The sequence below is a fragment of the Leishmania donovani genome, chromosome 35 (genome assembly GCF_000227135.1).
Source record: "Leishmania donovani BPK282A1 complete genome, chromosome 35".
Lineage (NCBI taxonomy): Eukaryota > Euglenozoa > Kinetoplastea > Trypanosomatida > Trypanosomatidae > Leishmania > Leishmania donovani.
In genome coordinates, this window is record NC_018262.1 from 320,779 (window position 1) to 334,340 (window position 13,562).

Consider the following 13,562-nt stretch of genomic DNA (forward strand, 5'->3'; position numbering starts at 1 on the left):
ATTTTTTGTTGTTTCCCTCCCCCCTCCCCCGCCCCCACATGACACATGTGCGGCCGTGACTCAAATGCTCCTCAGTCACCAGATGCGTAGCTAGGATGTGCGCGTGCACGTATATCTGCGCAGCTGCGGAAACAAACGGCAAGGTGCAATAGAAGGAAAGCTAAACAACTGAAAAAGCACACAAAGCCTCCGAGGACGGCGTGGAGGCTTTGTGTGCGTAGAAAGAGCGAAGCAGAAGTGTCTGTGTGTCACCGTCTGTTCGAACTTCTTTTTTTTTGTCGTCCTTTTCTATTTTTTTTTTCCTTTCTTCATGACTTCTGCTCGTCCGCGCATCTCGCAGTCCCTGCGTGCTTTCAGAATTTAGAGCTACTGCGTCCCCACACTCCACACCGTCACCAACCTCCCCCGTCATCCTTAGGCTAAGCCCATCCCCACCCTTGTCGCCGGCCACCTCAGTGCGTGATAGCAGGACCTAGTTACTCACACTCTCTGTTGGGAAGCCAAGAGCCTGCACAGCCTGCCCAAGGGTAACAGCTGCAGGCTCTTGGTGCCGGCAGGACAGGCCTGGGCGGGCGCCGTGCGGAAGAGACTTGCGATCATGGCCACGTTTGGACCAGCCCACTACGGATCGTGTCGGCGATGCGCTGATGCCGAGTGCAGCCCGTGGCCTGGACTACGCTGTATGCAGTAGAACTGCAGTTGGCCGTACGACGCCAAACGGTGTTGGGCGGCCCGGCTCCTTGGCACAGCCGTAGCGCACCAGAGGTAGGTGAGCTGTGATTGGATGCGTATATCTTTTCACTTGCTCGTGGTGGTGAAAGGAGCACGTTGATAGCATAAAAGCACATCTCCGATGTCGAATGTCTCTTTTCCCGTGTTGCTCTTGTTATCCCGCCAGCTGACGCTCTCCCCTTTTTTTTTCCGTCGCATGCTCTCCGTCCAAAAGAAGAACGGTAATACATGGACGATCTCCTCGTCGGTGTCTTCCTTCGTAAGCTGCACCGTCGCTTTCTCGGTGCTTGTTTTCGGGCTGATGCTCATTGTGTCCGTGGTCGTGTCGAGTGGTTCGTTTCTGACCCCCTCATCCGCTCTCCTTGATTCAGGGCGGGGGTTTTTGGAGGAGGGAAGATGGGACTTCCTGTCCCGAATGGTGGCAACAGCGGCGTTATGATGGCACGGTTGATTGATCGGAGATCATCGGGCACGGTCGAGGCAGCTCTTCACGCCGCTTCTTCCAGTGCACCACAGACTTGTGAAAATCTGTGATTGTGCATCGTTCTCGGTTAGTATTCGCTCCATCCCTCAATACACTTCCTATGCGATACAGGGCAGAAGAAAAAAGGAGAGTAGCCAGACGGTGACGGTATTCCCCTTCGTGTATGCGTGTGGCATCGCCGCCATGCCCTTAATATGAGAAAGAGAGGGAGAAGGCAGGACGGCCAGTGGCGGCGGCTCGATACAAAGGCGCAACGGCGAATGATGATCACCATGCTACCCCCCCCCATCTTCGTTCCCTCATCGTACCCTGCCCCACACCACTCGCTCGTCTTGCCTCAGCGCATCTCCACGTGTACATGCACCGTTTCATTTGTTTTGAAGCTGTCGTCGGTTTTCCTGTTCTGCGGTGCTTTTTCTTTGTGGGTGTTTCGTTCGTTGATATCTTTCTGATAATGATCATTCATCGACGCCCACAGCTCTAAGGATGTGCGCACGTGCACGCCCCACACAAACCATTGCCACGTATTCCGCACACGTGCGCTAAAGAGCGCACAGCTTTGAATACATGTGGCTGCGTATTATTAGTTACCTGCGTGGTTGCCGATGACTGTTTTCCTACCAAGAGAGACAATCGGAATGGAGCACGCAACCCTTCTCCACCCACCCCACCCCCTTCTCTCTCCTCCTTTCCATCTCAGCACGCACGTAGATGCTGTCGCGAATGAGGAGAGCCCAGCGAAGGGAAACGGAGAGGGACAAACAGTATTAACCCAATAAAGCGATCTGTAGTGTCGGTGCCCCGTCCATACTCTCTGTCGTTGTTGTTGTACCCCCCCCTCTTCTTCCCCTTCTCCTCTTTGTCTTTCTACTTGTCTTGTGTGCGCTGCTGTGCATTTCGCGTTTGCTTCTCCGCCTCGTCGGCTCCTGCCTGCTCGCTGATGCCTCGCTGATCTTTCCTTTCTGAGTGTTGTACGCCATGGGCATACATGTACGAAGCACACGAAAAAAAAAACGCGCAAGAAGAAGAACGACTGGTTCTTGTCGGCGCCTGCCACGTGCTTTGCCTCGCCGAGTCACGGCCCGAAGTCGTCGCAGTCGCGCGGATGCACGCCGCCCTTCCGCGCTCTGTGTGTCCCTCCTATACATAACTCATCTCAGCTTTGAGTCACCATCTGCAACCACTCCCCACCCTCCTGAACGCTGCTCCACCCCTCTGCAACAGGCACAAGCACAGCTGACTGAACCACCGAGGAGCGCCACACCGAGCTATTCCCCCCCCCACCCCTTCCCACCATCAAAGCCAACGGACAGCATGCCCCGGCTCTCATTCTGGGCCGTTGGTATGCTTGCCGGCTTTGGGGTAACATATGGTGGTTACTATCGTGTCTACGTGCCACAGCGAGCTGCGAAGCTGGCGGCCGACCAGCGGTTAGAGCAGTGCAAGTTGCCGTATCAAGACGCCATTCGCGCCTATTCCCGGCTGCAGAGAGCCGTCGAGCAGCAGGTCGCTATTGCGTCTTCTCTCCCGTCATCGTCGGCGGGCGCGCGACCGGACACCTCGGCGTGGCACACCAATGGGGAAAAAATTCGTTTCTTCTGCGATGTGCAGCGCATGCGGGCCCTGCTCCTGGGTCTCCCACACCACCTCATCACCGAGAAGGACCTGCGCGCAAAGCTTCAGCAACTGTCCGTCTGGGAGTCGCAGCACTGCACAGAGCTCAACTTTCGATCGGCTCCTCTTAGCTTTTCGCAAACGCTGCGGTCCTCTGCGTGCTTTGTGATCTACCTGCTCTGCTTCCGCGTGCTCAGCCCGCTGCTGAGGGCGTGGGACAGCTCTGGCGGTTGGCAAGCCCGGCTCCAACACAGCGTGTCCACTCGTATCGTCGAAGCCTTGGAGATAAAGGTGCTGCTAACAGTTGCAGACTGTGAGTCGCTCAGCGGCAGCAGTGAAGCCGCCGGCGGGCCGTCTCGCGGCTACATCACCCTCAACACAACGCACTGGATCGAAGAGGTTGGTTTCTGGGCCTGCACCAACAACCCACTCCTGCATCGCAGGCCCGCCAGCCCGCCGGCAGCTGTGGGGCGTCAGGGCGTGGACAGCTGTCACGTGGAACTCCTGCGCGGTTTCCCCATCACGGCATGCTCCTCAAATGCCGCGCCGCAGGATGGTGGCGTATCGAGCTTCACCTTACCGGCGCTGCGGCAGCGGTGGTGCGACCTGCTCTGGTGTGGCCCTTCTGCTTCGGCGACCGCGTACACTACGGCGTATGCTGAGCACTGGCGTCGGCTGGAGGCGCGGCAGCGGGAACGCCTGTCAAGGACAACTGAAGGTGGCGAAGCGGCGTCGCTGATGACGGCGGCTGACGTCTCTCTCGGGTACCCAGTGCTCTCCTGCACCAGCCAGCTCGAGTGCGCTGTCGGCCATGAGGCGTACTACATCCCTGTGGGGATCAGCGGCTTGCCGCACGTCTTGTACGTGGACGCGGCGCATGCGAAGCCCGATGTGCGACCGCGGCGTACGCGCGAGGAGACGTACGCTCGCGTGCAGCAGGCACAATTCGCACACGCCTCCTCTGCAGTGTCCGCGAAGCGCGCACCAGCTGATTCGACGATCGCGGCAGTGCCACAAACGCCGTCCAGGTTGCACGAGTGGCAAGCCCACCGCGGCTTTCCATGCTGGTGCCGGGCATGGTGGGGCGGTGTCTACGGCGGCGGTCCTCGTCGCTCGAGCACCACCCTTCACTACCACCTTGGCAGCGCGAGCACGGCGGCCGAGTACGCGAGTGCCGCCATCGCGGCCAGCCAAGCTGCAGAAACCTTCACTGCCGCCGCTACCTCCGCGGTGTGATTGTGTAGACACACTGCAGATGAAGTGGGGAAAGGGCAAGCGGGGAGGTGGCAACGCCGTCGGCGCCGTGCTAGTCATTACATCCACTCGCATGCACACAGAAGTCATGGGTCTCTCTCTGTGTCTGTGCACGAAATAGTCAAGAAGCAACCACAGGGTAGCCGAGGTGGTTTAAGGGCCGTGCGTGGGTGCCTGATGCCAACAGGTGCAGCGACACCCCTCTTTTCTTCCCTCATTTTATTGTTGCTGCTCCTCTCAGCTTTTTGCCTGGCGCTCCTGCATGCTCTCTCGCGAAGGCTCATCTTCGTGACGTATGCCTGACCAGCCACCTCTCCTCCCCCGCGCCTGCCTCCCTGATCGTTTGAACGCTTTCACGCACGCGCACGTGTATGTGCGGGTGACTTTCTCGTGCAATGCAGCACCCTCCCACCCACCACCACCATCACCTTTTGCTCTCACCTTCCGCGCGGAACCCTCCTCTCTGGCGAAAGAGGGAGGGAGTGCTGTGGTGTCATCGTTGCCGCCCCCACACAGGGAGGAACACCCTTGAGAATCAGATTTGCTGCTATGGAAGCCGTCAGCGCCGGCCCCACTCACAACTTCTTCCATCGCGCCCACAAGTGTTCTCACTCCTAATGCGCCGCGCACCACGGACGCTCGTGCTATGCACACTTCCTCTGTGTGCGCAGCGTTGCCAGCACAGCACCCCTGCGCCGGCGCCTGGAGAATCGCCTTCAAAAACAGCCCTAAATGCCGAGGTGAGTGTGTCAACGGCGCCACCACCGACAACCTCTTCATCGGCGGTGCCTTCGGGCTCTGCCACGGACCAGCACAGAGGCGCCGATGCCCCCTATCGATCGCTCTATCCTCAAGTCAAGCTGCGTGCCACAACGCAGGAGCGCCCCTACAAGCGGAGAGGGTTTGTAGCCTTCGAAGAGGCGGAGACGGGCGTCGAGCAGCGGCCTCGCTTAGAGGACGGCTCTGCGCAAGTAATCGCCCACTTACCCACTGCTGCTGAGACGGGTGGCGCCGCCATCCTCCCAGGCCATCGGCGCTCCCACGCGCAAACGTCGCTCGCCACGCAGGAAGGCGGTTGCGGTCAGCTGAGCGACGCAGCGGAAGGAAACGAGGCTCAGCAGTTCCTCGACGAGGTGCAGCGGCAAGTCGACGTTGCCCGGCACGCGCGCAACCAAGCCATCCCCTTCCCCCAAAAACCGGAGGCGAACAGCCCGGCGTTTCGTCGCATCAAGCGGCACGCAAAAATGAAGATTGAGGTGCCCGACCCAGATTACCCCACATTTGCCCGCAAGGATAAAGTGATGCAGCTGCCCCCGCCGCACGAGCATCCGTGGGTGCGCAAGAACACCCCGATCGGTCCCTTCATCGTTCACGGCGACGGGCAAATCCACCAGACGGGCGGGACGGGGCAGGTAGACTTCGACGATAGCTCGGTGAATGAGAAGCTGCCGCAGTCGTACCGTGGGCTGCAGCACCGGTCGACGCTGCAGCGGCAGCTCCCGCAGGACAACGGTCGCGTGCTTCAGGAGGCTGTCATAAAGCACAGCTTCACGCTGACCGGGCGAGGCCTCTTCGCGACGCGGCGCATTGCAAAGGGAGAGACGATCATGATTGTCCAGAGCACCGCGCGCAACGTCGGTGTGAAGGGCGAACTGCAGCGACTGGAGGAGATGTGCACAGATATCCTCATCGCCTGCCGCGACGGCGACGCGCGTGCGTGCGACTACCTGCACGACTGGATTCTGACTGGGCAGCCCTCCTCATTACTGGAGCACTGGCCTGCCGCAAGCACGTCGCGCGTGATGGATGCGATCGGCGGGGCGGACGTGCTTCGCGCACTGGAGCTGCACCCCATCCACATCGCGCGCATGGCCGCCATTATCGATCTAAACAGCTTCCTCGTTGAGAGTAGCTTTTCGGAGCGCAAGGGCATGGCCTATTTTCCCGAGGCTGGCTTCCTGAATCACAGCTGCGCGCCGAACGCGACGTACGACATTATGCCGGAGCACGTCTTTCGCGAAACGGACTACTACCTGGATGAGGCAACAAGGGCAACCGCGGCAGAGAGTGGGGAAGAAGAGGATGTACAGGGTACCGTCATGGCTGCCGACGACGCCGGCACGAGCTCCACGGCCGCCCCATGCCCCGCGCGCGCAGCACAGCCGCCGGCGGCAGTGGGATACATCTCGTCCAGCCAGGTTTTGGTTTGTGACGGCGTGCCAGAAGGACAACGTCACGTGGCGTTCTTTGGCCACGAGGATCGCCTCGCGGCCTACCCGGGCCTCACCGAGGCCGACGCCCCTGTGTATCTCTTCTGCTGCCGGGCCGAGAAGGAGATCGAAGCCGGGGAGGAGATCGTCATCAGCTACGTGCCCCCGCAGTGGTCCTTCGACAACCGGCAGTACGTCCTGCACGACCGCTATCGGTTTTGGTGCAAGTGCCCCAAGTGCTCACCAGTGCTCGACAAGAAGTACGCGCGGGTGCCAAAGATGATCGTCGCGATGGTGCTGGTGAGCATCGTGCTTCAGATCATGGTCTTTCGGCAGCGCAGCCTCAAAAATGCAGTGGACAAGGACTACGAGCAGCTGGCGGCCATGTCGGAAGAGGAGCGACTGGAAGAACTGCGTGCGCGCGGCATCGACGTGGAGGCGATCACAGCGGACGCTGTCGAACGACGCAAGCAGCGGCGCGTTGGGCTGTTTGAGATGCTCGAGGAGGACCGGCTGAACCGCCTGTACGAGCCGGAGAACCGCGGTCCGATGAACATTGTCAACCTCATGGACGCACACGCAAAGCCCCCACGGTAGTGCTCACACGTGCACATGTCGTGGTGTGCGCAGTGCGGTGAAAGGAAGCTGATCAAGATGAGAGCGATGATGATCACGTACAATGTGCGCATCCTTCGCGAGATGACGGCACTGCTCCTTACACCATCGGACGTGCGCAGCTAGAAAATGCGCACCTCATATTTACTGCATGTCGTAGGGGTGAAGAGGGGTGAGCAGCAGCCGTCATCCGTGTTTCTGCCCTCTTGCGCTTCGAAGTCTCCGCGGGGTGGTGACGCGAGAAGTCAGAGGTCGCTCTCACGCGCTGCTGGGCCCTTGCGCAGACGGGCAAGTGGCCGCCGTCGATGAAAACGCGTCGTGCCGTCTCCTTAGGGCCCAGGGGCACGGCCGCGATGTGTGCGCTCTCATGATCCAGCAACCCACCCCCTCCTTGCCTGCATGGCCTCTGGCGTCTATCCTGTCCTCTGCTCGCACAGCGTGGCAGCTGCAATGCACACACACGCCCCTCTCGCTCGCTGCACTCTCTCCTCCCCTCTCTTTCTGCAGACGATGCGCCAGCTCAACGGAACGAGTGTTTCGGCTCATCGCTTCACCAGTCACCACCCCGACAGAGACCGCCACCGTCAAGCATGTTGGGTGCACCGAGTCCGGCAGCAGGCGAATTCAGACGCCGTCTTGCACAGCTTCCGGGGGTGAAGGGCGGACTAGGCAGCAGAGACACTAACGGGCCGAAGATCCTGGCAGCCCTCTCCGCGCCGAGGGGGCAGCACCAGCCGCGAGAACCCTCAAAGAGCTCTGAAGGCAGGGCTGCCCGTCGGGTGGCCGGTAGAGGGGCAAGACAATGAGGTGCTCACAGGGGTGGAAGCTTGCCACGCGGGAAGACGACGCCCACGGAACTGCATTTTCTTCTGCTAGAGTGCACGCCAATACAGCTGTGTTGCGCGTGCACGCAACTGGCAGTGTATCCGCTTGATTGCCCTGATCATGTGCATACGATGCACACGAAAAGCATGCACCCAGCCGACACACCTTCCCCAGGAACTTTTGGGTATTGAAGCGGAAAGACTGATCCTTCGTTATCAAACTCAGGGTGTGGCCCCTCCTTTCCACTCAGCTGTGCCGCACCGAGGCTCGCGGGCTGGAACTCGCGGTAGCGCTGGCTGTGTGGGGAGAGGGCGGTTCGAGGCTGTAGCGCCATAGCAAAAAGAAGTGTGCCGAACGAGACGTGGATGGACGACATGTATGCGAGTGCTACGGGAGTGGCGAGCGAGTCGCTGAAGGACGCACGAGCAGCAGCAGCAACAGCAGCGGGGCGCGCACGTTCTCTTCCCCGGCTTCCCCGCGGTAAACTGGGTCGAGGCGAAACGACGCGAAAAGAGGAATGCCGCGCCAAGGGGCAACACAAGTCGTGAACTCAGTCAGCGAAACACACGAAAACCAAGGAAACGAGCGTGTGCGAGTTGTTCGAAGGTTTGCCCTTTTCGTGGTTTATCTCGAGGTCATGTTTTGGCTGGGTGAGTGGTGCCGTTGAGGGTGCTGGCACCCCATCACCACCACGGCCACCACCGCCTGTTTCTCGCACACTACGTCGCTGTCTTACTCATGCATCGCCTCTCAGCTCACGCCTCCTCTCCTTCAGTTTGCGTCGCTTTCCGTTTCCCAACCACTCCCTCGTACCCCCCCCGCCCGTCTTTCTCCTTTTCTCCATACCTTGCCAATTGGCCAGCTCGTGCCGTGCAACCCCCCTCATCACAGCCCACACGGGTCAAACACGGAACCAGTAACAAGCAGGCGAAAGACAACGAAGGCCCCGTACGATTCGTACCCCCCCCCTCGCAGCAACCGCACGTAGAAAGCAGGGGGAGGGGGATCGAGCACAAAGTGTGTGCGCAAATGGCCATATAGCCCGCTGCAAGTCGAGAACACGAGTGCCCCTCTGAATTGGTGGCATCTGTCCTTCTCCTCCAAGCACATTGTGTGTGTGTGTGTGTGTACGCATCCGCAGGGGAGCGGAGAGAGAGCTGACCGGTGGCGTGTGCTTCGCGCGCACAGGCGCACCTATACATAGAACAGTCAACTCTAGTTACATAGACGGCGCGTCGTCACTCGCACTTCACCGTGTTCTCCGCGTTCGCGTGCGCGATCGCAGCCAAAAGGGAAGCCCCTTCCGGCCGCTTTTCTTTCACGCAGTGATATTGTGTCATGCCTCGCAGGAAGGCGTCGAGAAAGGCAGCTTCCACTGTAGCTGCCGCGTCGCATGGCAGCCCCGTCTCCTCCCACCCCGGTGAGCCGGCTGCCTTCCAGCTGGCTGTGGTCAACTCTTGCCTATGCAACGAAGACGTGCGACTCCCTCGGCTGCCGACGCCGGCGCTGCTGACCCCGTTTTATGCCCAATACGAATCGACCGCCGCTGCAGCCTCGCTGCGCACAACGTCTCCGTGGAAAAGCGACTACTGGTGCACGAAGGTGGCGCACGTGGCGCTTGGCCGTCACTCGGCCCTTCCAGCCGTCTACAGGCTGCGGCACGAGTGTGCCGGGCGGCTTCATGCCCGCGTCGTGTACGTGCAAGCAGCAGCCGTGCACCGGCAGCTCTACAAAGCCTACCCACCCCTGCCACGGAGCAAGACGCATGCGACAACGGTTGGCGAGGTTGGGGACGATGACGACGTGGTAATAGTTGAGCCGACGACACGAGGCGATGTTGTAGCAGGTCCCGCTGGCCCGCCTCCGCCGACTGCCTTCAAGGCCTCGTACTACCTCCTCATCAACCACAGCGAGAATCCAATCTTTGTGGGCCCAGACCGGGTGCCGCAGGGCCGCAGCGTGGTGCTTCGAGAGGGCGACGTGCTAAGCTTCCTCGAGTGTGCATTCGACGAAGATAGCGGCGTTCTCGACGAAGCTGGCGTCGCCGATGGTGGGGGTGGCGCGGAGGGGCATTGCAAGGGCACATCAATCGACGCGGAAGCAGTGGAGTGTGCTGCAACGACGGTGGAACAAGTTCAACAGCTCGCGGCGGAGTCCTTGTGGCGATGCGTCGACACATCTACAGCAGGATCCGCATCTCGGTCATCGTCGTCGTCTTTCACAGCCCACCAAGTGCGTGTACCTCACCGCATCGTGGCAACACGTCGTTTCTACGAAGTGCCGCACGTAGTTCAGGAGTACATGCGTTGGTGGCACCGTCACACAACGCAGCTTTTTGAGCAGCGCCACGTGAACGGCAGACACACCGCATCACCCGCGAACGAGCCGATGGGCGCTACCTTTTCTTGGATGGTGTCCGGCAACCACCTCGTACGCGCGCCGAGTATCGCTAACAGCGGCATCGGATTTGTAGCGCCGGCTTGTGCCAAAGCGGAGGGTGCCTATGACATCTCAGCCGCGTCGGCGGGGCAGCTCTCCTCCCCTCCTCCTCTCTGCTCCCAACGCAGGGGGAGTCGCAGCCCGTCTCCGCTGCCCCGTATGCAGCAACGGCAGCAGCGCCGTTTTTCCGAGGACCTCTTAAAGACCCCGGCTGTCGTCACGGCTCTAAGTCAGTGGCTGAAGGATACGGAGGATATGGAGGAGGTGACGGATGAGGTGCACTCGCCACTGGCAGCGCGGCTGCTGCTGGACCGCGCATGGCTCTGGCGCCTTGTTCGCCGCCACCATCGGCAGCAAGCGACGCCTCAGCCGCAGTCCTCGAGTCCCGCCGCACGCGACGCGTTCAGTTCTTCGCTGAAGCTGGAAGACAAAACGACGACGACGACCACCGCTGGGCTGGCGTGCGCCGCGACGGTGAAAAAGCGGGAAGTCGTGGAACCCGGCAGTGTGCCCCCGCAGCTTGGCGGCTCCCCTTCCCCACAGAGCTCATCTGACGACGTGGCCGAGCGCTTTCGCATCTCTGTCCCAACTGTGCTTGGCGATCCCCTCGCCACCGGTCACGGTGCGTCGCTGGCGCTCACCACCACGCCGTCACGTGCGGCTAGCGTGGTGCAAGCAGTGCTCGAGGAGCTGCGGCAGAGTCACGGCAAAAAGAAGAGCCCCGCCAGCGAGCAGGGAGCACACGCTCTACTGCCTCCGTTGTTTGGGAACGAGCCCAAGGCGGGCACTGAAGTTGCTCGCACTGCACCAGATGTGCGCCGGACTCTCTGCCTGGACGCCGAGCCGATCCACGTGTACGCGAACAGCAACACACACAGTGCGGCGAGGCCTGTGAGCGGAGAGGCATCACAGTGGCCGCTAAAGCGTCTATCTTCTCCGGCGGTGTCTGTCGGGATGCCGACGTGCGTGCCAGCTGTGCGCATCAGACCGGCAATGCTCCCGGTCTACGTCTTCACTCGCCGAAGCCCAAGCCCCGACGCGTACACGCGCGAGCAGAGCTCCTTCACACATGCGCGCTCCCTCTCCGCTCCAACATTGATAGGTCACGCTAGAGGCGGTGGGACGTCGGGGTCTACGTCGGGGCTCGGCCTCGCCAAGCAGTTTGTGTACTACTACTACGAGACAGACGACTGCCCCCCTGGCGCCGTCGAGCATCATCAGTCACGATCGCGAGGAGGCACGCGGGGACAAGGTGGTCGTTGGCGGAACGGTCAGCAGAGGAAGACCACCGGTGGCGGCGCAGCGAGTGATCCTTCGCCCGCGTTGGTCGAGCCGTCGTCGCCGATACCCACAACAGCGGCGCTGCCTCCGCATGAGTCACACGCGGATTCGAGCGCGCACGAAGACAGCTTCCTCTGGATCGATGAGTCAGAGAAGGCTGAGAGGGTGCCGTGTGCTTCCACGACACGAAAACGACGGCCGGGCAAGAAGACCTCAGCTACGCGCAAGAGACGCGCCTCTGAGACGTTACCGCCGGCGGCGGAGACGAAAGCGGCCCGTGCCGATGGGACCTCCGTTGCATTCGAAGCGCCGCCGCCAACGCCGACTGCGAAGTCGAAGCCATCACGGCACGCCAAGACAACTCCACGCATCAGCTCGAGGTAGGCAACGCCGTTATGATGGGGAGTTCATCTGGCAAGGTGCAAAAGAGGGGTGCGGTACTTCGGGCACTCTTCCACCTCTCCTTCACAGAAACCCCTTGAGGACACACATGAACAACAACAAAATCTGAACAGCAGGGCAGACTAGAGTAGCAGCACGGAACGAGCCCCCGAGAAGTCGTGATGCAGCCGAGCCGAGTCACGTGGGCGTCCGTTGCTCTTGCATGCGTGTCTCTGTGTCTGTGCGCCGGCACAAGGATCTCTCGAAGAGCACGACGCCACACGCAGTCACTCCCATCGTGGACAAGCGCCATTCGAAGAAACGGCCGTGCTACTTTCATCGTCGTTCATGATTCCACCACCACCACCACCATCGTCTGAAACCTCCTCTCTCTCTCTCCCCCCCCACCCCCTTGCCTCCCTCCTGCCCTCGTGCTCCTTTTGTTCTGTAGCAAATCCGGTTCTGTGCGTGCTACACATCCGTTGCTAATCAAGACCCACACGCACACGCACATACAATCATACACGGCCATACTCTCTTCTCCCTCCCCCTTCCTTTGCACGTACTAAAGATGCCACCGAAGCGTGGTGCTATGGCGCAGGCAATCCGCGACGCCTTCACTGAGGAGGCGAGTTTGACCGTAGTGGAAGAGTGGTCCTCGAAGGTGGTGAGTGACCTCGAGGCGCGCGCCACGAACGCACATCACGCACGCCAGGGAGTGTTGGCGAAGCCCTACACGGCCGACGCCGCGGAAACGGTGCCAGTCACAGTCGTGGCGTCGCTTCGTGAATTCCAGGGGCAGCTGCACGACATCTATCGCGCCGCCGAGACGATCCGCACCGTCATCGCGTGCCGAATTCCTGAGCTAAAGGCGGAGGACAACCTCGGCGTCGAGGTGCAGATGGCCGTCTTGAAAATGATCGACTCGCTGGAAGGGAAGCTGCTCGGTAGCTCCAGTGGCGACAAGGAAGGCGGTGCGCCAGGTGTGGCGGGCATGTACGCGGCACGCGAGTACCTTGCCGCGCGCGGGTCTGTGGAAGACAAGGTACTCGGCAACGTCAGCGGCGACGACAAAAAGACAAAGTCCGCGGCACCGTCGGTGCTGATGGAGCTTCAACAGATTGATGCGGATGCGCTGTTGAAGCTAGAGCTCAGCGCCACGCAGATCTCGACGCAGATCCGCTCCTTCATCAACGCTTACGCAGTCAACTGGAAGAAGCTAATCCAGCCGCGCTCCAACGCATCGGAGAAGAGCATCAGCTAGGTGCTGTATCAGTGACGGAAAAAGAGGCGCCCTCGAGGTGTGGAGGGGCACAATGGCGTAGGGAACATCTCATGCGCGCCTTCCATCTTGTGCAAGTGCGGGGCTGCCCGCACAAGGACGATGCTGGGCCTCCGCTGTAGCCGTGCCAGGGTCGAGCCGACTTTACATCCGCACTTCCCCCTCTCCCCTCCTTTTCCCTCTCGTCCTCGTCATGGGTACTAGTGGTCGTCAGCCACACGTATTGTTGTTCCCCATTGGAACGCTTGTAAGGATTTTTTTTGAGGAGGGGAGAAAAGGGGGCTCCCCCTTTCCTGTCTATTATCTAGTGTGTGTGTGTGTGTGTGTGTGTGTATGGTGGTGGTGGTGGCGGCTGTGGGGAGTACGTCGTCAGCCCTGCTAGAGTCCACTTGTCCTTTGTTCTCCACCCTCTCTTCAGCCACAGCTCCTCGCATTGTACCCCACT

At 60.6% G+C, this 13,562-nt stretch overlaps 4 protein-coding genes across 4 annotated transcripts; all 4 read left to right on the forward strand.

Moving 5' to 3' along the window:
* Positions 1-2,560: 2,560 nt before the first annotated feature.
* On the forward strand, positions 2,561-4,066 carry LDBPK_350730 (hypothetical protein, conserved; the record flags this gene model as incomplete). The annotated part of the gene is made up of 1 exon (XM_003864613.1): positions 2,561-4,066. The coding sequence occupies one exon, from the start codon at positions 2,561-2,563 to the stop codon at positions 4,064-4,066; it is 1,506 nt and encodes a 501-aa protein (XP_003864661.1).
* A 635-nt stretch (positions 4,067-4,701) lies between these two features.
* LDBPK_350740 (hypothetical protein, conserved) lies at positions 4,702-6,891 on the forward strand (the record flags this gene model as incomplete). The annotated part of the gene is made up of 1 exon (XM_003864614.1): positions 4,702-6,891. The coding sequence occupies one exon, from the start codon at positions 4,702-4,704 to the stop codon at positions 6,889-6,891; it is 2,190 nt and encodes a 729-aa protein (XP_003864662.1).
* Positions 6,892-9,072: 2,181 nt separating this feature from the next.
* On the forward strand, positions 9,073-11,838 carry LDBPK_350750 (hypothetical protein, conserved; the record flags this gene model as incomplete). The annotated part of the gene is made up of 1 exon (XM_003864615.1): positions 9,073-11,838. One exon carries the CDS (start codon positions 9,073-9,075, stop codon positions 11,836-11,838), a length of 2,766 nt encoding a protein of 921 aa, XP_003864663.1.
* Positions 11,839-12,427: 589 nt separating this feature from the next.
* Positions 12,428-13,099, forward strand: LDBPK_350770 (proteasome activator protein pa26, putative; the record flags this gene model as incomplete). Its single annotated transcript, XM_003864616.1, has 1 exon — positions 12,428-13,099. One exon carries the CDS (start codon positions 12,428-12,430, stop codon positions 13,097-13,099), a length of 672 nt encoding a protein of 223 aa, XP_003864664.1.
* Positions 13,100-13,562: the final 463 nt, after the last annotated feature.